Raw genomic sequence first — 25,878 nt, 5'->3', positions numbered from 1 at the left:
TTTGGCTACTCTTTCGGCTGAGAGGCTGAAAATAGTGAAAGATTACACTTAATTTCTGCTTTTGCAAAATGTTCTCTCAAATGTATCAATAAATCCTGTTCTTACACTGAAGACATTTGCTGGAATACATTGCTAGGTGTGACTGTGACAATCTACAAATGATACTACAGCATGTTATACTCTAACATTTTGCAATGAATCAGAAAAACCTCTGTTTCACAGCTGGCAGCAGAAACAAGTGTAAGCACTTAGAACTTAAGATAATGGTGATGCTGTTCTAGCTTTTGTACGTAATGTCAGGAGGACTAAACATAATGTCACAGGAGAAATACAACAAAGCATTACCTCATTCTTCATCTTCTGAACAGATAAAGATGATACAACTGGATACATGGGCATTAATCTTATCAGACTGAAAATATTAGATGCAAAGCCAGATGTTTTTGAACACATTTTGGAAAATCCACCATGGAGAAAAATATGCAAAGCCAGATAGGTGCTGGCGTAGATAGAGTTCTACATTTAAAAAAGCTTTAAAAAAATCACTGAGGAGGAGGAGGAAGAGAGTTTAAAAGTTGTCTAGAAACATAGAGTAAATTTAATGACATGAGTGGGTTGATTTTCCTTTCTTCGCTTTTTGGAAGTTTCTCTTCATAAAGTATTTCTCTAAAACTGTTTTACATAATGGCTCTGTTGTAGCCAGGATGAGCCAGCAGAAGGAGAACACAGTTTGTTGGAAGATGTTTGCAGAGCCCTCTAAATCTCTCCATCCAGAAAAGAAGGTGGTGGTGGTTCAGAGGCAGCGGCCCCCTCTGCTGCTAGCACAGACCACACTTCTTTCACATCTGCTCCCTACACATCTCATGAAAGAAGCAAAGGAGCTCTGTGGCCCATGGTGTTTACGTTGCTGGTTCCAAAGCTAGGGACAACACATTAGTTCATTTTTGCTGAACGTGTTTTTTGTTTGGGCTTTGGTGTAACAGACTTTTCTACTCACATAAAAGATTTTACAATAGAATACCAGCATAATCATAGAATCATAGAATATCCCGAGTTGGAAGGGACCCATAAGGATGGGGTATATATTCTTATATGCTATATATAAGCATATATATATATACACACACACATATATATATGCATAATATATGCTATGGGGATAAAACTAGGTTACAGTTGGACTTTATCAAAATTAATTACTTCATTTTTCCATAGTTTTACTGTATTTTTTGAAAACAATCTTTTAAGTTAACCTTAGGATCACAGACGCAGGGTTGGAAAAGACCTTCAACATCATCTGGTCCAACCATCCCCCTACCACCAATGTCACCCATTAAACCATGTCTCTAAGCACCACGTCCAACCTTTCCTTCTTTGTTAACTTTTGACTGAGGATAAATTAACTGCATCCAGAAACGAGAATTTTCCAGAACACTACAAACAAATACGCTATAATGCGGAAAGTCATTGTAACCTTAGGTACAACTCCAAATATCTAAAAAGGACCCATGCTTTTCTTACTGAGCTCCCAAGCAAGTTTTCCATAGCTACTGCAGAGTATGATTAGTTGAAGAACACTTACATCTGTGTTTACAGCCCTATCCGTATTGACAAATGTAGGGTAAAATGTGTAGAGACAGATAACTGTATTTAGAGCAAATTTTTAATAAATTTCAGATAGCTATTTCCATAGATTTGGTAGGTTTTAACTACCCAAGTCAATGTTTAATCCATGATGGTAAAAGAAAAAAAATCTGACCATTCAGTCTGCTAATTTTATCACAAACTCATAATTAGACAAAAATAAAATTATTATCCATAGCTCATATATTAACATTACCTTAACGAACAGGGGAAGTCTGTTTTCTTTGAAGGCAAAAAAACTGAATATATGATGTTGCCCGCTCTTTGTTAATGGCACCAAATTGCCAAAACAGTCAACATAGATGGGTTTTCCTTCTAATACCTATTGGAAATGAAAAAGAAACAAAGCAATAATTAACCACAGTCATGGACTAGGATCCTTCAGCATAAATCTACAGTAGTTTAGATCAATTTCTTACATTTCTAGGACTTGACCTGTCAGCATTTGCAAGGTTTGTTAGAAACAGTCACCTAAAATCTGTGGAAACATTTCAGACTATTAAATTCTAACTGGAATATGTTGTTAATTTGGTAACAATACTGTGACACTATAAATGACAAAATGAGCATTCGATGTCATGAATCTGTGCAAATTATCATTTCTTAATATATTTTTATTTTTAATTGGATTAAATTTTAGCATAATTCACTAACCTGGGCTCATCACAATAGCCAAAAAACCACATTTTCTTCAGCATTCAAAGCAGAAATCCTAGATTTGAATGGTAGGATAATAAGCCTGTTTGTAAATATCGTGAAGTTGCACAGGACCTTCCTAAACAATGCAAAAACTTTCTAAATTACACTACCTATGAGTTTAATCAACTTGCAACATCCTGTTGCAGCAGGTAAAGACAGTATATGTTAGTAGATTTCACTTTGACTGGATTTGGGAAGGTCTAGAGCTTTTGAAAGTCAGGCCTGAAGCAACCAAAATGCCCATATAATGATACTGCTTACATCTTTGGATTGCTATTTGTGTGGCCCTTCCACATGTTTAAATCTCATCTTACCAATTTTGGAGCCGTTGCCTTCAAATCACCAGTACATTAATATCTCCTCATTAGTTCCCAGAAATTCAGCCTTACCATTCAATTTTATGAGCCCGTATTTTATCTAGGTGCTCTGCACAACAAATGCCTGTCAGAGCTTCAGGAACACTGAGGACAAATATTTTTAAAGGCGGGGTTCAGTCATGGAAAAAAAACCACCATAGTAAGACCATACTGCTAAGCAGAAGAATATGCCATTCACGTACTTAATGCATTTACAATTTGTCATTTCTTCTGAGGAAGCTGACAGATACAGAGGAAAAAAAAAGGCAGGCAGTTTGTTGGATCCCATATAGAAAAACCTTTGCCTGTTCTGCAACAGACATGAATTTTTTTGTAAAGCACAGTAACCTCTTTGTAGCAAATACGCTGATAAAATGTGACTACTGTTGAGTGCCTTTTTGGTTAGTAATATGCATTTATGGAGTTATCAGAAGTTGACAATTCCTACCCTTTATGTCTTTGATTTTTCTCCCCTTTTCTCATAACACCCAGTTAGTATCGGGGCTCAGGAAACGTAACTGTTTAGGAAAGCACACCACTCCAAAACTCACCTTTACATAGATATTCCTCTAAGAGGAAGTTACTGGAATAACTAAGAAATTCAAGTTATCTCCCAACAGTTTGTTACAGAGCTAATTAAAACTTAAGTAATCAACGCTGACCATCAGAGAAAAAACCTCAATGTACTCGGACTAAACTCAGGACTAGCCTACATCCATAGAACTTAGTTTGAGCTACCTGAGGCAAAAAGTCCATTTAAAATACCTATCAGCTATATCTATCAATCAGCGAACTTTTAAAGTGACTTACTTCAGTCTTGGGTCCTGTGCACCTAAAACCCTAGCCAAGCTCTACGGCTATGCACAATTCTTAGAAGCTATAGCTTTTTTTTTTTTTTTTTTTTAAGTAAAAGCCATAGAAAGCGCCTCTCCTCCTTCTTGTACAACTAGCAACCTCAAAATGTTGGTGTTGCTTCCCCACATAAAAGTAGATTTCATAATAGTTAGTTGGAAGATGCTGCTCTAATTTTCAATCTTTGAGTTAAAGAAATACTGGCCCTGACACCAGAGAAAAGCAGGACAAAGAACAAGGAACTGCTGGACTAAATGGTAATGGCCGACTTCATTTTACTACACAATTTCCTAGCATAAAATCAGTCCAGTTTCTAAGTGTAACTGTTTAACGGGTCCACCATAAAAAGGCAACTTGGGAAACCAAATTCTTTCAATGCAGTTTTGTCGTATAGATCTTCTAAGTAAGTCTTAAGTCTATAACAGAGAGCTCAGACTGAACCAGCTCACTCCCATATTTACTCTCCCCTTGCATCCAGTTTAATGTTCCAGCTCCTCTTTTTTTTTTTTTTTTTTCTGAGGACTTCCCTGAGAACACATTGGATGTTCCCTTAAAATGCCAGTGATGCTATGGAGACTATGGAGAAAGCAAAAAATGCAGTTTTGCCAAAGGGAATCCCTTTCTAACATCAGCTAACCAGATGACCGAAAGACCCAAACGTAGACAACTGAATATAGATAACCTTCCAACTAGCCCTGTGGACTATCAGGTCAGCAATGGCCCACTGCAAATACGATTTGGTCACTCATATCTGGCAGTTCCTGTTACCTTGCATCTGCCAAAAGGCAAAGCTTGCATCTTATCATGACGCGTGATACTGCATTTGTTGGCCTTTTTACTTTTCACTCCTTGTAGCAGGCAGTAGGCAGAAAACAGTAGCTTAAAAGCAGACATTAGAAAATGGAGAAAAGTGTTTAAGATTCTTGTACAGTACCTCTACATCTCTGCTTCTGGCAACTTCAGCAAAATTTTCTTGTTGTTCTAGAGTTTTATCCACCTTGTCGTCTGTCATGCAAAAACATCTTAACCGTGCTTCAATGGGATCATGTGATTTGGCAAACACCACAAATTTGGCCATGTAGGGGACACAGATAATCTCTCTGTACACTTGGGAAGCAAAAGTAACAGATTCTTGTGTCTGTCGACAGTCTATCAACCAAAATCTGTAAATTAAAATGAAAAGTTGGATAATCAATGCAAAGATTTAAACAACAAAATTACATATTTTCCACCTTTGTGGCATTAGCTGGCAACCAGACTGATTGAATAAAAGAAAAATAGTTACCATTTGGGAAGAATAGCTTAGGAGTGCTGGCAGCAGCCCTCCTCTGCTTTAGGAGCATGAAGCAAAATCAACAGCAAAAGCATTTGAACTTACGCTCCAAAATACCAGATGCAGACTTTTCGTAGGATCTCCTGCTGTACAAATGCCAGGCCGTTGTTCATGTTTCTGATATGATCTCACTCACTTGGAAGCTCATTTGCTTCCAGTTACATGACTGGCTTTTAAACACTTTAAATGCATGAACCTGCTTGTATTCTTATGTTTATAAAATATATTACATTTAAAAATATGTTTATAATAGTTAAACAATTATAGATGGCTTACTGAGATCTGGGGATTTATCACAGTATCCAATAAATATTTCTTTTCCTTTATTCAAAAGTAGGCTATGGCCTCAACTTTGTTTTCATTGGAATTTATTCTTTCTAGTAAGAATATGTGATCAACTTTTTGGCTTCTTTTACCAAGAACTGAATCTTTTCTAGACTAAGCTTGGTGGTCTCTGCTTTCCATCACTTTCAACAGTTTCTGGTGATATGTTTGAAATGGTGATTGATCATATCACCAGGTCTAGAGACACCCAAAAGGTCTCTGAATTTGTCTTTACTTACTTATCCGGTCATTCCTTGATTTCTAAGCAGAAAGTAAGTAGGGAAGGGTGTGCTCCAAGTGTACAGTTCAGATATCCCCTTAAACGTAAGTTTGCAATAGGTGCCTTTCATCCAGAGAAATAAATACACTATCTTTTTGGCAGCTGGTTGCTGCTAAACATCTGATGATGCACAAGAGACTCATGTCTCATAAAAAATCTTAGTAAAATTGCTTACATCTAACTAGTCAAATGCCAATCCTGTCATGTCTCTTCCAGGCTATAACTGCATCGTTAAACTACAGAGTAAGCAATTTCAGCCTTTTATTTTTAGCCCCCTTATATTTTCCTAGATATTGTATAATTTCCTGTTAAGCACTGGATATGTCAGTATGCTGCAACTGGGTGTTACTGATTTGCGTACAATTTTTTACTCCCAGCAGGGATGTGGTGAAAGTTTCCTGAATTTTTAATGATGAGGAACAGGAGACTGAAGTGGTTTTGGCATGAGTAGCTAATGCTTCAGTCTGTTCTAGAACCTCCACCTCTCACAGCTGAAATGTTAAGATGTTTTGCCTAAAACACTTGCTTTTTTCCTACTAGGTAGCCTAAAATGTCCTACTGATTCAAAAATCAAAATGCTTCTTATGTGAATTCAGTCAGAGACTTAACTTTGATTTTGTGCAGTTTTTTGGGGCATATTGAAGAACGGGGATATATACGCATATTTCTATACTTGAGTGATATATATTTTGAAGACCCCCAAAGCAGGTACATCCAAATCTGATTGCTACTACGCCCTTGCTTCACAGAGGCTGTGATCACCACTGACTCACTTTGTATCATGGTTTCTAACATTCAATTTAATGATGATTTCTTTCTAGAATATACATTGCATCTTCTATGCTGATGGCTCCCTGTCTGTGACTCTGCACCACAAGTCATATCTGAAGGTATTCAAAGCAACAGGCAAATACTACTAGAATAAATAACTGCGTCTCCGTAGGGTGAGTACTTCCTACTGCTACTACATGTGAATCGCAACAAACCACCTCAATACATACCTGCAAATGTACAAAGTTATCAAAGACATACACCGTGGATGTGCAATTCATGTCTGGAACTTCAGCCTCCAGAACAGCTCCCCTCCTCTTCACTGAAAGCTACAGGAACTTTACCCTTTCTTTGGGCCAGTCAGGCCAGGACGGCATTGCCCAGTAATAAAAAAAATGACAGAATTTCCTTATACCCTTCTAAAGACAACTGAATTGTTCTTTTGTAAAGATAACAACTTTCACTTAAAATAAGTTTTATAATCTATAATTCTAATACTTTTATTTTCTAGTCACAAAACATACCAGCAGAAATGTACCAAACATTTTGCAATGAGTAACATGTATTGCCTTCTTTCTCAGATATCACTTCATTTAGTTTCTCTCTGGAGCTGATGACATTTCATTTAAATAAAATTATTTGTGTGGGTGGAAAGTATGGCTGAGTTTGACACCCGTACGATGGAGAAGGAAGTCATGAGAGGTCAAAGACACCACAGAAGCTGCAGAAGCTGATATAATCTACAGGGGGCTTATTACTTACTGTAGATTACATGGTATTATAACCCACAACACATACCTTTCAAGTGTGATTTTTCTGGTCTTACTCATCCTTTGGTTGAATAATAGTGAATATCATTCTGTGCTTATCTTTGGAACATTTAACAAACAGGCTAGTTGAAAAACAGAGGCTGATGACGTTTGAAGAGAGAAAGCATGTTTGATACATAAAGGTTGTGCATACTGATACTTTACTTTTAGCGTGTGGAAGAATTATACTCTGCTGGCCTCAAACTGGAGAGGCTATATCCTCTGAGAAATCACCATATGCTCAAATGATTTTCTTCCATACACCAGGGACTAAAAAGCCAAAACAGATACTAAATTTAAAAAAAAAAAAATGCAGCTCAGGAAATGGAAAACATCCATTCCTCAAAGTCTGCAGTTTAATTCACATGTATTTTAGACAAAAGTATCTGTTTCTCAAGCTCATTTTAGACAGAGTTAGTCTTATGAATGGGAAAATAGTTGTGCATCTAGCAATTTAATTAAACATAAGTTATTGTGAATAGCAAACAGTCAGGCATCGGCTGATTCTCAGGAGAGCACAAGGCTAAAAGGGCAGATGCACTTTTAGACCAGGGTACAAGTGAAGAAATTCAAGGTAAATTGTCCTTCAGCAAAGATGGTAATTCTCTGACTGTAAATACATGAAAAATATCCCATTTTCTAACTTTAACAGCATTTAAAATCATGTTTGGGTTAAGTACTCTGTTGAACCCTTAGCTAGATAACAAAGAAGAGGTGAAACTCATTAAAATCTCTAAATGGGACCCAGCTTACTTAATTGCAATAGTAATCAATTGAAATGCCATCATGGGGATTAGGAAATATCCACCACTAATATTTATACTGGGCTGTAGTTCTATAAACTGTCACCCTCATTCTGGCTATGGTTCACGTGCAGTCCTGCTGGGGACTTCACAGTTTTAGAGATTTTGACCTCTCAGACTTTGCATCCAGTCTCCACACTTGGCTCCTAAATTAATCTTTAACTTCTCCCGTTAAACGAACACTGCAGGTAGCAGATGAGAGCTAAAACACACTTGAACATCTCCCTCTAGTGGTCATTGTTAGTAAAGAAAAAGGAACTGAAAAACAGGAAATGCGCATCAGCAAAGCATTCAACTTCATTGGAAGACAGCTCTAAAGTGGCAAAGTATCGAAAAATAATGTTCTATTTCTCCTAATGGACTGCTGGAGCTGAACTCATTTTAACATTGAATAAAAGGTTTAATTAAACATTCTAATCTAATAGTAATAACTCTTAGTTATACAGTTATATATAGTAATAACTCTCCCTCTAATGTTTGCACTGAAGAAAATTCATTGAATTTCATGGCTTAGTCACATTTCCACAGTTATCCAAGATTTTTATAATTGTTTATGAGAATATGAGCCCTAAATTTAAAACTTTCCAGGTCTTGGCCTGCATCCTCTGTCACAGAGATCGAGATTTTTGTCCATTTCTGTGATATAAATCATCAACAGAATAGAAACTAATATATTTTTTAAACAAAAATCTGTTTGGCAGTTACCAGAAAGACAGCAGTTCAATCTCATCACAAGAACAGATGGTTAGAAGAGATTCTACATGATCACAATTTGGTATGCCTACAGATCTTTCGGCTTGATTTCTCATTTGTTGGATATTCTGAAAGTAACATCTTTTATAAGATGTATAATGAGCAACCCAAATAAGGGATTTCCATGGAAATTTTCCTATTTCTGCATCTGAGGAGTAGGGGTAATCAAAATGAAACCAGGTTTTTCTAATTACCTGAAAATTGAACTGCCCTCAGATTAGTATTTCAGAAAAATGAATACATCATTAATTAATTTCTGGGAACACGGCAGGCACTGACTGCAGAGGAGTAATGGCTGAGATGGAAATGACAAAAGCATAAATTTCATTCAGTTGGTAAGGGTTTTACTGCTTACAGCTCTCACACATCCTCTGTCTGGGCTAGGAGGCTCAGAGCTTCCAAAATACCTGGCCAACGGATTCACAGCACAAACAAAACATCTATGTTCCTTCCACCATTAACTGAAATAGTTCAAAGGAAACACTTGCAAACAAAATTCATACAGGGAAAAAAAGGACAGGCACTTGAAAGTAACACTGTAAAACTTGGGTTTTTTTTATAGGTACCTGGCAGACACGTTTGTCGTGAAGGAAACACATTCATTAACAAATGTGAGTGGTGTTGTTCCAGTGATGTCTTCCCATTGGGCAGGGGTGGTTCCTCCTGAAATGACAGTAGTTTTAAAAGAATTACAAACAGGCAATTTTGCAATCTTCTTGCTTCTAAGTAATATTTTACATTCTTATGAACTGTTGTTACGCAACTAGCAATTATCTCAGACATGCCTTCTCCTTTGGTCCATGTTATTCCACTAATGCTAGTAAGATAGTGGGTTTCCCCTGATAAAAGAAATCATCCACATAAAAATGATTTTCAAATGATGAGTGGCTGTAGCACAGGTTTAGAAATGGTAAAGAGGCTAGAATTTTGGGAGGAAAGATGTTTTTTTCTGTAGTATTCACGTATGCATGGCAAAATTAGCCCAGATACAGTGCAGTGAAATCAGTATTGTTACTTGGGAGACAATAATATTGTTACTAATAGTAACAACTATGATTTGTGATTTTTATAATCTAATTCCTTTTCAAATAATTCAGAAAGACTCTAGTCCAGTATGTACATAACCAGGAAATTTCTTTTGCACATTCCAATGAAAGTCTATCAAGCAATCTGTGTCTGACAGCTCCCGGGAAGATCCCGCAGTTGAAATTTGCACTTCTGTATCTCGCTGTACAATTGATAGACTTCTGGATTCCTATCAGCCTGTTAAATGTTTCGGCCTTCTTTGACTCTGATGTTGCCAGCTTCCTATTTGACCTATGCCACTGAAAGTCTGTCAGCCTGCAGATGTTCTAGGATGAATGATGGGGACTTAGACTATGTTTTCAAGTTTTTCAGTATCTTTCCTTGCCTCACCTTTTGGTGAGGAATGTCACGCTAATTTCCAGTTACCTTAAAATCAGAATGAGCTTACAAAAAACAGAAATTCCAACAGCAGTTACAGCTATTTATAAAATGTAAGAATTAAAAGAAAAACTATGGGTAACCAGCCAGTAAGAATGTCTGTCCCCCCTCTCATATACAGCTGACTAGTTAGATATCCATATGACCATATAGCAGAGTCTTTACACAAACCTTAGAACAAGTTGTATACACTGAGGAACACTAGTTTCCAGGAAATAACCTCCTTTCTCCTGTTGGTGAAGCATTCTTGTAACCAAGTTCATGTTTAAAGTTTTTGGGAGAATCCTTACTGATTTACTGTTCATCCATGACATTTATTCAAATTCCTCTCTAATATAGGAGACTATTCTTTATTTAAATAATCATTGTTTCACTTTCTTGGCAATGCAAATACTTCTTTGTTGACCAGATGTCATCTCTGGTATTCCAGCAGTTTATGAATACCTTTGTATCAAATTGTAAAAGCACCTGTTCGCTGTAATGACTCACTAGCACATCTTGGTGCATAATGTATCTTACATGGGGATGATATTTGAAATCAGTCTGAAAATTGACAAAGATACTTGATGGTAACTTTTAAGCAGAATGAAAGCATGCAGCTAATTACTGCCTGTTGCCTGAAACCAAATATGGCCTTAATCACTTTGGAGTTACAATAAATTTAAAGTGCTTAACCCCAATATTTTTTCTGTGAAGCATACTTCAACCTTATGTCTATATTGCACTTACTCTGCTAGGCAGAGGTTATGTTGGTACTCAAGAAACAGAAACTCTAAGTGAAATGCCAACACCCCACCACCAAAATCTACCATTACTGTAACATATCTCTTGTTAGCCCAAGTGACAAATGATATTTCTGATATAAATGAATTGATTGGAAAGCAGTTTTAGTTTTCAACAAACTTTCCATATGCCTAATCAGTTTAATTTATTTAGCCCGCTATGACTGACAATGTCAAGATGCACATAAAAAGCTTTAGTATTTGTATCCTACCTGTTATGCTGCACAGTAACCTTAAAGTGGGAGCGTCACCTCCATAACCATTCATGATCCCATCACTGGAGGCTTTAGGGACAGGAATCGTCATCGTGATGGGTTTATGGAACTTCCTTCTTCTGGGCTCCAGCGTGACTATAGGACTGAAGGTAGCCTTGTTGCCCAAAATCTTCTTTATAAGTTCAGTATGCATAGGCTGAGCCTTTTCAAAGCAAAAGACAGTAACAGAATAGTTACTTGTAAATAGAGTATGTAAAGAACTGGGTCTATATATTGCTAGAAATACTAAACCTCTTCCATTAAGTGGCACAATTTCTCAGGAAAATCTGCAGACAAAAGACTGACTGCCAGTGAGAAGGGGAGATCTCCCCTTTTCAACTGTATCTCACTCCTCCCTCCTCTTCCTATTGCCTTTCCTGGTGCTCGTCAGCATTAACTTAATACACTTAACCAAACGTTAATGATTCCTTTGGTTTTTTTTTGCATGCGTGGTTTTGTGTTGGTGTAGTGGTTTTTTTGTTGTTGGTGGTTTTTTGTTTTGTTTTGTTTCTCCTGAGAACAAACTCTGGGCTGTTTTAGTAAGCTATTCAGCTATTTACAGAGGATTTCAACAATCACAGTAGCCTGACCAAGGTAAGTGTTGGATGCATTCGGCAGGTTCAGCAGGAGGCAGGAGGAGGGAAGACAGGAGGACTTACACCTCTTTCAGTTGTGAACTGTTAAGCTGGTTTACTTCATGATGACAAACTGTCCATTTGACCTAGCTACCACTGCATTTTGAATTGCTTTGAAGCCTTTCATAAAAACTATTTAAGAAATTGTTCTATGATCTACACTGATATCATCATCATCAAAATGAGGTGCTTCTTCCAAGAACATACAGTTAACAGACAAGAATCTGAATAAACTAGAATGCCCAAACCTTTACCACTTACTACTTGCTTTGACTTTTGCATTGATTTTTATTATTTGTAGTAGGAGCATTCTAAGCAACAACGTACAACATGATAAGCTGAACATGCTGGTTTTCCAGTATAACTCTGAAGGAAAAAGAAAAAAGAAAAAAAAAAGATGCCTTCTAACTTTCATTGTACCTGGAGGCCAACACGAATTCGTTTGGTTAGAGCCCCTTCTGGGAAGACTGCCTGCACTTGTGGTACCACCGTGCTGCTCAGCACACCTCCCTCGGGTCCAATAAGGTTGCTGTCCTGTTTGATCCGGGATACCACTGCAAAGTACTGAGGAAAATCTCGGGTGATGATGCGGCAGATGCGTTTCTTCTCAAGTTCCTCTGGTGTGTCAAGGACTGTGCCAAAAGAGAAGATGGTCATCAAACAAAATTTTCATAGAAGCAATGCCGTGAACTTCAAAATGCATTCCAGCTTTTCACAGTTTAACCACAACTTACAGACACATTTTGTCTAGAAATTACTGGGTAACACGAAACATCTCAACACTTTAAGCTTGGCTAAAACAAAGAAATCAAGAAAGACAGACACAGACAGACTCAGCAACTAAGTGAAGGAAGCTTAAGACATCAAACTGAAGTCAATAACTTGCCCAAAATCAGTAGGCAAACAAGCTAAGGGATTGGACCAAGCCCCCTTCTACTTCACATTTATGTTATAATTTGGAGTAGCATCAAGGAAACAAAACCTCGAATCAAAAAAGTATCGGAGTTCGTTTTGAAGTATGCAGCTTGGCTACTTTATTTTTTTAAAAGCCAACAAAATGTATAACAAATTCTGCAGATCCTAGACAGCCCAAGTCCATTCTGTTCTCTCAGAAAATGAGTATCCATGACCGACATTTCCTCCCACACATGTAACTGCTTGGAAAGGATTAGCATGATAATTGCCTTGTTTTGGAAAGATGATGTTTATCATGGAAACTTTTTGTTTAATACTGTGAAAAGAAGCAGGAAAAAAAAAAAAGAGTTTAGCATCTATTCTCAACCTCATGACAGTAGATTTTGTTTTGTCCCACCACTCAGTAGACCATGCAAGGGAAGTAAGCACAAGTACACAGTGCTTCTGCTGGCCTGTGTACTAAGAAAATTATATGCTCCAGTATGACTGAAGTAAAGAAGTATCTGGAGAATGTGTCAGAAGTTCTCAAGGTGGACTAAACATGATGTGCTAAACAGAAAAAAATGGTAAAATGTTATTGGCCCCAGTTATAGGTGTACTGCAGGAGCAAAGAAAGGAATATATCACGCTTGATACCTTCATCCATTCCATTCAAGATTTCATTCAGTTCATCCTCAGTGTATTCACAGAAATGTTCCTTCCAGCTGTCTCCATTCTCACTGCGCAGGATCACCAGCTCTCTCTCTTTCCCACGCAGAGCAGCAAAATGGGGAATCTCCACAATCACAGGCCTGGCACAGCAACACAGCGCATTAAATGCACACAGGAGAAAGGAAGAAACAGGATTAACAGCAACTCTACTCAGTCTGCTACAAAGTGACCTGGGATTCTACCTATTCTCTGGAATACTTTGGCATAATCCTAAACTAGTAGGTCACTAACACACATTCGATTTTTACAGGGACACAGTAAACGCTGAAAGACAGATTTAAAAAGTGCATTCACCTCTTTCCACAGTGTGAATGGTATTTGGTAAGATAATAGGGCTTAAGTAGAAATTTGAGAATTGTTTTGCAAATTCATTAAAAAAACTCATGCTCGATTTAATTGTCACTACTGTCTGGGTTAACCTGCGCAACTTCATTTCAAAGAGAATCTACTGTAATGCACATCAATGGTACAACAAATTCTGATCTCACTTATACTAGTGCAAATCAGAGTAATTTCATTGCAATCAGCGGGCAATTGTGGCCTGTGCCAATTTTACTTCATGGTAGTTCTATATATTCCAATGAATTTATTCTGATTTTACACTCTAGGAGAGATAAAGGAGGTCTGAGAAGAACATCAGGGTTTCTATTTATGTATAGGAGATAAGAATTTGCCTTGTCTTACAAGCAGATGTAAATATATGTATCAATGTATGTGTGCATATATATACGTATAAATATACACACATATGTGTACATACAATATATCTATATTTATATACACATAGAAATGCGTACTCTTGGAAACAGGAGAGAAAATATATATATATTTGTACACACACTGCTCTAATTAGAATACTCACGCAGGTTACCATATAAATAGTAAATGTCACGTGTTCTATTATACTGGTGGTATCCAACATGTATCTAATTGATTATTTAGTCCTTGATACAAAAAAAAAGTATTAAATTTTACAGTAGATTCCTTTTTTTTTTTTTTCTCCCAATCCAGGTTGCTTTGCTACAGACATCAAGCACATAACCAGGAAGATCTCATGCCAAAACAAAAATGAAGGCCACAGTACTTTAAGAAAAAGATACAGACATACCACCAAAACAAAACCACATACCACAAGAGTTGAAAAATGGTCCACTAAGGGTTGGGTATACAACATTTCAAATCATAGAAAGGGACTATATCATGGGCATAATAACACAAAAAAATCATATTGCAGAAGGAGGAGAAGAATGGGGAGGTCAGCATCCATCGATTTGTTTCAAGTCTCTCCTACCCAAGGAATTTGGTCCCAGGAGGCCCCAGCTGAAGGATTCGGCTGACCAAGCTTTCTCCCTCATTAAGTGGGGGAGGAGCCGTAGGCAGATGAAGTTTACTGAGTACATCCAAAGCAGCAGTGAAAGAAAGAACATAAATAAACTTTATGTATTTTTTTTTTGCCAGAATGCCAGTGCCACTGGCTGGTCCACAGAGTGGAATTAGGCTGTACACTGAATAAGGTTCCACCCTAGCGATGACAATTTGGTGATCAAAATTAACAAAGTGAGTTTCATTAGTGTAGGATCTCTTCTTACTCTAGGAAGACAATGGGAATTTTAGCAGTGAACTCAACGGGAACAGGACTTGTACCTCAGAATGCATCTCTGCAATCAGTACAGTCATTTTCTGATTTCACTGCCAGTACAACACCTGGGAAAATGCTCACAGGAAAGGTATACCTCCTCTGAGCTCTGAGAAAGAATAACACTGATATATCCTAGTCTTTCAGATGAGATGTGCTCATTAGATAGAGAAACCATTGATAAGAAAGTAGGAGAGATACTCAAGGTCATATTCCGTGTGGGAAGACTGAATGTGACAGCACAATATTTCTGTTTTTAAATTCTTCTTTATTTCTTTTGACTTCTTTCTACCTCTCTTAAAAACTGACCAAGGAGCAAAATGAGTAAGTGGTACAAAGCATCCGATTAGCCAGCTGGCTTGCTGTTATTTGTGATATTAAGAGGTATCCTATCTGTCAAAAGGAATGGTTGGCTTGCTCTTCACATCACATTAGCAGTGCTTCAGAACTGCTCTTGCTTTCTTACCAGATTAGAGCAGCAGTGAGGGAGCCAAACCATGCCTTGGGTACGTTCTCCATTCAAGCCATATATAAAAGCAGTGTGCAGTTAAAAACCACTAACCAACTTTTTTCTCTCCCTGAACTCAATACTTCAGAAAAAGCACTAACAATGAGAGTGACTCTATGACTGCCTGTTATGATAGCATTTTCAAGCAACTGATTTGTTCTGAAATTAAACTATTGCAGTTTACAGGGTCACTTTTTTCAATTTCTGAATGAAGGTATTTACAGTCATAGAAGGGGTTCCTTCAGTCATCCACTTTTGGATGCCACAGTTGACAGGGAGAACAGTTGGCAAAACTAATTAAAAAAAGGGGGATAACTGCTGCTTTCAGCCAAAAACTGCTAAAACAAGGTCAGCAGCAGACACAAATCTGATCTTTCTAAGGGTTTTGCAGCATAGCACAAAACAAATGGCTCAAAATTCTGGGGTTGTCCTATTGCTTAACTTAGCAATATCAACCCCAGAAAAATCAAAAGCACTGTGCTGTCCTTAGTCCAAATTACTGATAACACAACACAAGCGTCTCAAATAAGCAGCTATAACTTGTGTTGTATATGTAGCAGGCTTCACGTTTGGGCTTTAGATCAGTGCTGTGCTATTCACACCTTATATGCAGACTATTTAAATATAGTATGAATGGCCTTTTCTGGCTGCACAGGGATTTTCTCACTGTAATATCACAACACTGAGTAATAATGACATCCAAGGAAGCACATTAACCTTAGTGCTAGTGCTTAAAAATATCAGTTTTCAAAGGAAAAGGCATAAAAGCTTTATGAATTTGTAACTAACAAATGATTTGGATTTCACACAACCAGTCTGTTACTTTGTTACAAGCATCTTTTTCTGTTCAAATCTCCAAAAAAGGAACCATTTCAGTGCAACTTGCAAACACATGGAAACATACCGAATGCTTTCCTTTAGGCCCCATGGCACCCCTTACCCAAGAAACTGAGCACCGGACGGTCCAACTTCAATCAGGCGGCTGGCCAGACCTTCACCTTCCACCATGGGAGGCATGGTGGCCAGTCGGTGGCGTTTCACCAGCCGGCAGGTCACACGTGTTGGAGCAGTGCATTTCCGTGGAGGAATAATAATTCGTAGTCCATTATGTCTGCAACCTCGCATGGCACCCCCACGAGCATCCACCATGAAACTAACTAGGAAGCTGGAAAATCAGGGGAAAAAAATTAGATAGAGAAGCAGATCGACGTTCCTTTGGTTATGTTTCACAGATGTAACAAACTACAAATAGACATACAGCTCTTTCTCAAGATGTATGATTAGAAAAAGCCTTTCTCCCGTGTGAAGCATTACAGAATCACAGAATCATCTAGGTTGGAAGAGACCTCCAAGATCACCGAGTCCAACCTCTGACCTAACACTAACAAGTCGATCATTTATTAATTAAACTGACACGAAATACATATTGGACAAAGTTAACTGCAAATATCTCTATTCTGTACCTGTGAGCATCTCTAATGTTAACTTGGCACTCTTCAAATATTTTACAAAACTAATATATCTTAAAATGATTTACAACTCAATGATATAAAGCCAATTCTGATTGAAGGGGTGGGGGTTTTTTTGTTTTGTTTTGTTTTACGTTATGTATGTAATTTTCTAGTTATTTGATAAACATTTTTTTTAAAAAAAAGCTCTCAGATTAAAAACAGATTTCAATCTTGAGCATGTGGACACAGCTCTTACTAAATCACTGAAGCTATCAATCACCAATTTATGTCAAAAATCTCCCTCTTTAATATTAATCTCTCAAAGAATTTTTCCCTTCATAATAAGACTGTTGAAAGAAATGTTTTAAGGCAGAAAAAAAAACAAAAAAACACTACAAAAAAGTGGTTGTTTCACACTAGGGTTAGAGACTTCACTTTTTTCCTTACCCTTTGCAACAGATTATGAAAAAATAGGTTAGGAAATTACAAATGGATTAGGAGAAAATAATGGTGGGTAAGTAGAACCAATAGAAATCCTTGATTTATTAAAGAAATCTTTCATGCCATTAAAGAAAGATTTTTTTGTTTTTACTTTTATTTTTTTTAAAAGACAAGCTGATAACCCAACATGTCATCACAGTTTGAAGACAAATTTTGGATTTGGGTGAGCTGACAATAGCTACAGTCATTATATAAGAGGTTTACTTATGGATTTTTGTCTTTCTGTGTTATTTTGCACAGCTGTGCAATGTCCCAGTGGAAAACTTACAGATGCAGAAAGCCAGCTACAGGGAACTCCCCTAGCACAAGGTAAATTATTTTATGTATATCTTATTTATATCTTTTTATTTAAAAGGGAGAAAAACATTTCACGGAATTTCTTATAGGCTGAACTTTTTATAGTTCCCTATATAGCCAACAGGTAGCTTTGGAAAGATTTGCTCCAGAGATTAGGGACATTCTTGGAAAAGGTACAGAACTATTTCAATTTTTTTTATTGGTTTATGACTTAGGATCATGCCTGATGTGGGATGGGAATGTCAGGTTGCTGGAAGTGAAAATAAGTGCAGATGATACAGAACGGCATCAGGCCTAATTCTAGCCACTAAAATAGAATCATCACAGGGGGAGTCGCAGAAATGCTACTGAAGGACCTGCAATAGAGAAAAGCCCTTATAACGTGAGTTACAAATACAGGTATTTTTCCACTGTCCCCTTGACCGTTCTGTGCAACAAACATTGCGTCCGTTCAATACCCACGCAGCTACAAGTAATTCCACATGCTGTAAAACACAACACTCAACACACCGTGCAAGTCAGAAAAATGGATGAGGGAGCCACAAGCGCCAGTCAGAAGCACACCATGCACCAGGGATGCCAGTCTTTCTCACACATGCAGTCTCCTACTCTACTGCCATTCATATACCTCTAGGTTTTGTTTAGTGTAAAAGTCTGGGCAGTACAACCATTATCTCATTCCTTAGAGGTTGGTGTTTCTGTGGTTTTAACAGGGGGAAAAGAAAGAAAATGAAAACATTTTACAGCTTTGATTCTCTGGGGATGAATTTAGAAAAAATGGGAGCTTCCTTCACAAAATACATACTATACATTTTAAAGCACAGAGGAAAGAAGAGCTTTAAGAGATACTAAATGCTCAATTGTTGCAATAATGCTCCGTGGCTTACATTGCAATTTTCCTTTAACTGTATTAAGTAGTGTTATCAAAGTGTTTCTGAATTATGTTTCAGAGAATTGGTCCAAGCCTCTGTTACGATGCGTGCTTTAGAGGCAGTTAATAACACCGAGTTCTCGAAGAAGAGTTTCACAGTTTGGTGCAAACACTGAGCAACAGAACTACTACCCCCATAATTACCACAAGCTGATGAGTGCACTTATTGAATAAAATTAGCAATCACATTTTTCATTGTGTAAGCTGTCACGAATACAATGTTTATGATTCATTTATTTTTCATTGTTGACGTAATACTCAAGATTGCATACTTTAACAGGATCATCTTCTTTTCCTGCCCATCACTGAAAATACTAGTGCTAGTTCATCTGTCTGTCTTATATCCGCCTTAGCTTATCTCCCTGTGTGTCTCAGCAGTGCCAAGAACACTGTCAACTGCTAGAATACATACACACAAAAAAGGGTCCAAATCAAAAAATCTCTCTTCTAAATGGGTACTGTTGCAATATCTGTACGGTAAAAATCTTAAAGATCAGAGTCTTCTGACACATCAATTCAGATAATACCCCTGTGGTGTAGAGCCACCCAGGATGTGATCTCACCTGTATCTCACCTGACACATGCAGTAACCCTGTGTTCCCACAGCTGCAATTTGCAGAATCTAATACAGACCAGCTAAAAATTTAACACGGCATTTCTCTCTAGTACACACTCAAGAGGTAAAGTGATAGCAGTGTGTGTTCAGGCATTAATTAAAGTTGTAACTGTTTCTTTCATTTTAAGTTTACTGAAGGTGTCTTGCAGCCAAAACATGTCAGAGCAAGGTCTGTCAGTCATCTATCACTGACACCAACCAGCGCTCCAAAGAGTACAGCAACAGGCAAAGGTAAGTGTCATTGAAAGGTGGACACAGCAACAGGACATTATCATTCACTGGAGAAACAGCTGTTTCTGTCATAAAGATCTAATTTATTAACTAAATAACATGATAAAATATGGAAAACAAGGAGTGTTCATTACAGTATACACCAAAAAATAAACCTGTTCCATCTCCCTGCAACAGCCTCCCAGGTGAAATGAGAGATTTCTGAAGGGTTCTCTGACTTCTGGAGAAGTGTGAAATGCTAGATAGCAAATTCAGGCAAACATAGCCTAGTACGAGGGTAGCAGAGAAAGAATAGTGCCAGTTATCAGACTAAGTATGGAGGAGCTAGTTCACAAAAAGAAGCTACACACTACTGAGAAATTTAAGAACTAATTTTGGAGAACTAGGAAGAGCTAGCTTTAACCTGGTACAAAAAGAAAGAAACCAAAGGCGAAAAAGTTCCCAGCTCTATGAGCTGTAGCATAAAGAGTCTGTAAGGACAGTACATAGATGCAGGATTTCTAGAGCTGATATGGAGTGTGGAACTATGTTAATTTTCACCACACCATCCTTTTTATTTCCCAATCTTTTGCCACATTTGTTTTCTCATCCACTTATTTAATCTAATTACTTTTATCCCTTTCTTTAAATCAGCACAATTCATATTGGTTTGGGTATTTATATGGAATAGAGTCGATAAAATAATTTATAACAAAGTATTTTCTGAAACATAGAAGCCTCCTTTACTGCTTTTTTGCTATAAAACAGAGCTGCAAGATGGTGACATTACTCTTCCAGGACTGGAAAATCTTTGATTTTCTGAAGGACTGTCTATATTGATATGTAAATAATTCATACAGAACTAAGGGATATTATAAAACTTGCTTTCTGAAGCATGCCCTTAGGAAAGTGAAAAAACTGTTTGACTAATATAAAGGAAATTTAAAATTCAGATTAATTATTTGTTGCCGCACATACATATACGAAATTTCTCTTCTCCCTAACATTTCTTTTACTAGAAGTGAAGTGACAAGACTAAGGCAGGAGGAGACTGTACTCAAAAGAGCAAACAAAACTCGCAGGAATATTTGGCAGATTAAGCCATCACTGGAATCACGGGTACTTTCTCATTGTAAATTCCTATGGTCAAAAAGAAAATGATACATACTATTTGTATGTGAATAGCCCTAACATATATATCATCTAATAGCTACAGACTGGGGAAGCATCCCTCTTTAGCGCTAACTTTGGATTATTTTGGCAACCCACTGCAAGAAATTAAATTTTAACTTAAGCGATGATTCAAAATCAGAGGAAATTAAAGCTTAAGGTGGCAAAGTCAAAACTTGTGTGGCGGGGTGACAAGGGCAACAATGAGACAAGCTTTGTCAGTACTAGGAGCCAGGACAGCCTTTGAGTAAGATTCCTTTTCTGACAGTTTTAAAGGTTGAATTAGAAATGATGCACGACACAAACACGTGACATTGACGTTTATAGTCTTGCAAACTGGACTGATATCGAGCTTTCCTGAGACTTAGCAAAGCAGCAGTGAAATTACAAGGGCTTTTTACAGCAAAATCAATTAAACAGATTAGTTTATGGGAAAATATTGCCTTCTCTCTTTTAAGAAAATGAAGACAAAATCAGGATTTAAAAAATAACAGCAAAAGCAATTCTTTTCTAGAAATAAATTACAGACTGCAGGCGACTCTAAACATGCTTCTGTTAAACACATGGTCAGCAGTTAGACAAAGCATCATCTATTCTCTAATTTAGCCATACCTACTCATAAATCATGGAGGCCATTTCATTCTCTTTAATTTTAGAGCAATTATAAGCTACGCACTCACCATATGAAAGGTTACTATATCAAGCAACATCAGCTACAGCATCCCTCTGGTTAAGGACACATAAAAGTTCCCTACGTCTTTCAGGCTGATTCCCTGCCTTCTACAGAGAGCAGAGCAAACACCAGTGGGTTTTCTCATGGCTCCATTTGAACAAAACACAAACAAACTATGCATTGAATTCATCCACCTTCCAAGGACAAAAAAAGTTGTGATTTCCAATAAATTTCTGGATTTCAAATGTGATCCCTTTGCAGTTTTCATTCATATGGAATTAACATAGTCTTATCCTATATCTATGCTCATTTTAAAGGTAATAGCAGGATTAACAAACAAAAAAAGGATGTGTCAGCACTGGGGGGCAAAAGGAGAGAGTTGCTGTGTGACCTGTAGAGAACTGCTGTTATGTAAATAGCTTTGCAGAAGAGTCACGCTTCCAGGTAGCTGTGAACGCAAGCAGTTGGCACTCAAACGCACTTCTCGTTCTGCAGAATCATTTGGAGAGCCATGCAAACCTAGCAACGTGAAGTGCCTTTCTAGAACAGGCAATAGCTCTTTTAACATACAAATCAGAATAGGCAAAATCAATACACCGTTTTCGTGGTTAGTTCAGATGTGATTATCCTTTTAGACTAGCTAGGCAGGCACACATGCTCTCATCAAGTAGCAAGGAATGATCAAAAAGCTGCAGCTGGAGCACATCCATTGTAGACACATTTGAGAACATTTATGTGTGTGTTATCTTAATTTTATAAAAGCAACTGGGAAACAAGGAGATAGCAGCATTCAGTGTAAGTCGCAGTGTGAAGAAGCAGAAACAATCAGGGTGCTTCAGCCATTGCAAAGTGTTCAGCTGGAGAAGGAAACTGATAGAACATCGGAAATGAAGAAAAAAGGCCTTGATCCAGCTCCCACTGAAGTCAACAGCAAGTCATTCAACTACCTCAAGGTGCTTTTGATCAGGCTGCAACTATGCCATACATAAAGAGGGCAAAATACACATTTGAGGAGGACAAAAAACATGATCCAAAAACATGATCCTACGCAAGAATCCACTAGAAATAGTAACTGATGGCCGCATTCTCTTCACTGCATTAGTCAGCTACAGAGAGATTGAGTAGCATCCCCTAAAAATATGCTTTCGTAGTTTGGGTTTTTACTTAGCCGCTTAATAATTTTGCACAGCTGAATATTTTAGAAATTTTATGATTTTCTGTGGTTATGTTAAAGGAGATGAAGAAGTATCGTGCCAATAAACACCTAGTGTGCTAAGTGAATACATTTTCCTTTGGGAAGGTCCCACTTCAGGTGCTCTGTGCAGGATGCAACGTGCCCGTGATAGAAACAAGGTCACACAGAACATGCAATTGGTACGAAAAATTAAATATATGGGGTCAAGTTTCATTTTTTTAATACAGTGCTGTTATTCTGCTACTTCCAATAGGGTGGCACTATTTCGAAAATATGGTCTAGGGAGTGAGTCTGCAACACTGTTTATAGTGACAGATGAGAGAAAAGGTCCCCTGTAAAATGGCAGTTGAATCTAGACCTATTTACAGTGGTTTGTGTTGCATTTTTTTATTGTTTTTTTCCTTCCCTTTTAGTAAGATTAAACCACGTTACTGATAGAGAAAAAATAATGTTAATTAAATCAATGGTTAAAACAAGCTACGAATGTATACAAGGTTTGTTAAGATTGTTTGCAGTGGACCTATAAGGAAGAGAAATAGGTCCATGCCTAACTGTTATTGCTAGTCAGTCAGAGTAGATTTTTTTTTATCTTGGCCAGTGTGCACTATCAAAACACTAAAGCATCCTTAAGTGAGGTAAGAGAGGAGGATAAATATGGCGGGTGAGAAGTGCAATATATTAAAGAAAGAAATTATGCAGAAGTTCACCTGCTGTTGTCATGATCAAGACATGGAGAAGAGCATCTGCAATAGAATAGATGATTTAACATCAAGAAAGAAAAGAAATGGAAAAAAAAAAGAATGAGTTAAATGAAATACTGAAAAAATAAAATAGATCTCTAAATTAAACATATGAACGTATACATATATATGCGTATTCATTACATGCAAGAAGGTAGAAGTGTGTATGGAAAATAAGCCTACATAAGCATCTTTGGTTACACATTGTTACCACTACTACAGCAGCAAAGATAAAGTGATAGCTTTCTCTACATACATTCTCAAACTGGAAGTCAGATACATAAAACGTACAATTTGATTCTAAGCCTTTCAGAAACAAACTACAGGTTGCTTAGTTTAGTTATCCATACATAAATTTGGACAATGATGTATCGAAAGGATGTATCACAGGTCATTCCAGACTATTTCTGATAACTCAAGAAATCATTATTTTCTTCCAATTTCCTATCAATGTATTCTGCCCTCCACTTTCTTCCATTTCAACATGTTTCTTGTCCTCCTTTTGTTCTGCACGACAGAATGACAGATTTTAAACTTTCATTTTGAGCTGTTTAGGCTCTCAGTAATGTGTCATGGCCAGTTAGTTTTCTGGTGTTGCTTGTTATCTGTATTTTCATTGCCTTTTTCTTCCATTGACATGAACAGAGATTTATTATTAATGAACCCAAACTGCCATTTTACCTTATTGTGGCTTCCTGAATAAGCCTAGAACACAATTTGAAATCATTTAGACTTTCAGATTTTAGAAATGACTATCAGCTGGTAGCTGCCAGGTCCTGTTTCCATAACTATTTCTAGGAAATGAACGACACATTGGGGAAAACAATATTATGGATTCAAAATACAACACTTGAAATACATTTTGTTTACCTTGTTAGCAAGGATCCAGTCTCCTTTTTTGCAGACAGACAGCTAAGAATGATAATTCACATTATTTGTCACAGTTCAGCTGGCAACTCCCTTGTCTTTCTCCCTTTTTCCTTGATGGAAGCAAAAACTTCCAGAAAGGAAAATTCACTAACAGCCCAACTGTTTGTCAGATGCAAATACTGATACACTTGGAACATCTATTAGTCAGATATGTTAATCTCTTGTTCATCAAATTAAATAAATGAAAACAGTATTTTTCATTAAATAGGAGTTTTACTGCAAGCAAATTAGTTGGAAAAACTGTAGAGCTGCTATATTTCTTGCTCTGGACACAAAAGCAAGCTAATATCTGAGCATCAACTCAAAGCTCCTTGCTCTCAGTGCCATGTTTCTGCCAGTATGACAAATCTGCCTGTCTTCTTACCTACCATACCCTTAGATATTTCTCAGGAAAATTCTTAGAATATAATCTACTGAACTAAATTGAGAGAGTTTGTTCACCATATCGCCAGAACCCAGGTATGAGAATGACATAATTTTGCACATAATTTATACTTTAAAATCTTACAGTCAGCCTTATCTTTACCATTCACACTTAACCACTACGTGTGATAGAGACATAAGAATATCGTACTGGCAAGCAAGCCCTAAATGCTGCAAGTGAAAAGAAATCATTCAGTTCGGTGCTTGTTTTGCCTTCCAACTTAATGAAAATACTGTGTGTTCTTCCACAATAGGATATTGTGAGGCATAAGACTAAAGCTGTGAAACATATTTACATTGACGTAGGCGTTAGTTCTGTCTCTCCTAACACTTCAGCACGAAATCATATATAATATCCCCTAATATTACCAGGGGTGATGAAACTCTACCTTATTGGATATTTAACATGCAAACTTCCTGGCATATTGACAGACCCTTACTTTTGCTGTATACGTAAGACCAGTTAATTTTATTAGCAGAAGCAAATCTGATTTGCTGAAAGGAAGTTTAAATGCAGGAATTTGTACTTAAGCCAATGTATGGAACTAATCAATAGTAATTGTGTAAAAATGACCAGGAGCTGTTTATGTTGAGATTATGGGTACCAAGAGTGTTACATTTAATGAGATAATTATTTTCTTGGTTTTGAAATGGCTGCCAAAGACTGACCAGAGATTTTGTCTTTTATGCCATACTCATGAAATTATTAACCTATTCAAACAACAGCTACATTTAAATTTTAAATGGATGGTTGAAACATTTTCCCTTTCTGAATTGTCACACCTAGGAGAAGTTTTGGTTGGTTACGGAAAGGTTGAAATATATTCCTGTGAGATACCACACCCAGAGAACAGTTCTCCATACATTTAGCCTTTTGACTGGGGATGTCACACCATGATCCACAGAAACACTTCCCTACTATAGGAGATCAATCAGAACTCTACAACGTGGTGTTTGCCATTGAAGTAGTGCAGGGAGAGAAGAGTGTCGATTTTTTCTCACACTGCACAGAATACAAAATGAAGATCATCTGTGCCAAATAAATTGCTGTCCAATACTTTGCTGATGTATTATTTCATGAAAAACATGGTCTAAATTCAATATATTTTTGCTTAAAGCTACTAACAATGTTTATATAGCATTTCTTCTCAAGCACTAGGAGTCTTCTTTTATGGCAGATAAAAAGAAGATAAGAAGATAAAAATAGATTTA

The 25,878-nt window shown here is 37.2% G+C and overlaps 2 protein-coding genes across 30 annotated transcripts in view; one reads left to right on the top strand and one right to left on the bottom strand.

Moving 5' to 3' along the window:
- Positions 1 to 6,421, top strand: part of CAMK2D (calcium/calmodulin dependent protein kinase II delta) — a 255,729-nt gene extending 249,308 nt beyond the window's left edge. For 4 of the 9 annotated variants that reach the window (XM_066996895.1, XM_066996899.1, XM_066996894.1 and 1 more), the window contains exon 22: positions 6,310 to 6,411. The gene's annotated coding sequence lies outside the window, so the exon portion shown is untranslated. Of the gene's footprint in view, positions 1 to 6,309 lie in introns of all 9 variants that reach the window. The other 5 variants (XM_066996896.1, XM_048066363.2, XM_066996891.1 and 2 more) reach the window with 4 other exon arrangements.
- ANK2 (ankyrin 2) overlaps positions 1 to 25,878 on the bottom strand; it is a 235,617-nt gene that overhangs the window by 29,871 nt on the left and 179,868 nt on the right. For 15 of the 21 annotated variants that reach the window (XM_066996872.1, XM_066996873.1, XM_066996876.1 and 12 more), the window contains 7 exons: positions 16,470 to 16,694; positions 13,311 to 13,465; positions 12,180 to 12,391; positions 11,083 to 11,287; positions 9,191 to 9,287; positions 4,486 to 4,714; positions 1,841 to 1,966 (listed from right to left, as the gene is read on the bottom strand). In XM_066996872.1, coding sequence (XP_066852973.1) covers positions 1,841 to 1,966; positions 4,486 to 4,714; positions 9,191 to 9,287; positions 11,083 to 11,287; positions 12,180 to 12,391; positions 13,311 to 13,465; positions 16,470 to 16,694 — 1,249 coding nt within the window. Of the gene's footprint in view, positions 1 to 1,840; positions 1,967 to 4,485; positions 4,715 to 9,190; positions 9,288 to 11,082; positions 11,288 to 12,179; positions 12,392 to 13,310; positions 13,466 to 14,676; positions 14,776 to 16,469; positions 16,695 to 23,280; positions 23,317 to 24,183; positions 24,226 to 25,878 lie in introns of all 21 variants that reach the window. The other 6 variants (XM_066996889.1, XM_066996874.1, XM_066996878.1 and 3 more) reach the window with 2 other exon arrangements.

This window comes from Anser cygnoides, chromosome 4 (assembly GCF_040182565.1).
Source record: "Anser cygnoides isolate HZ-2024a breed goose chromosome 4, Taihu_goose_T2T_genome, whole genome shotgun sequence".
Classification (NCBI taxonomy): domain Eukaryota; kingdom Metazoa; phylum Chordata; class Aves; order Anseriformes; family Anatidae; genus Anser; species Anser cygnoides.
Note: the sequence above shows the minus strand (reverse complement) of the source record. Positions and strands in the feature narration are given on the sequence as shown.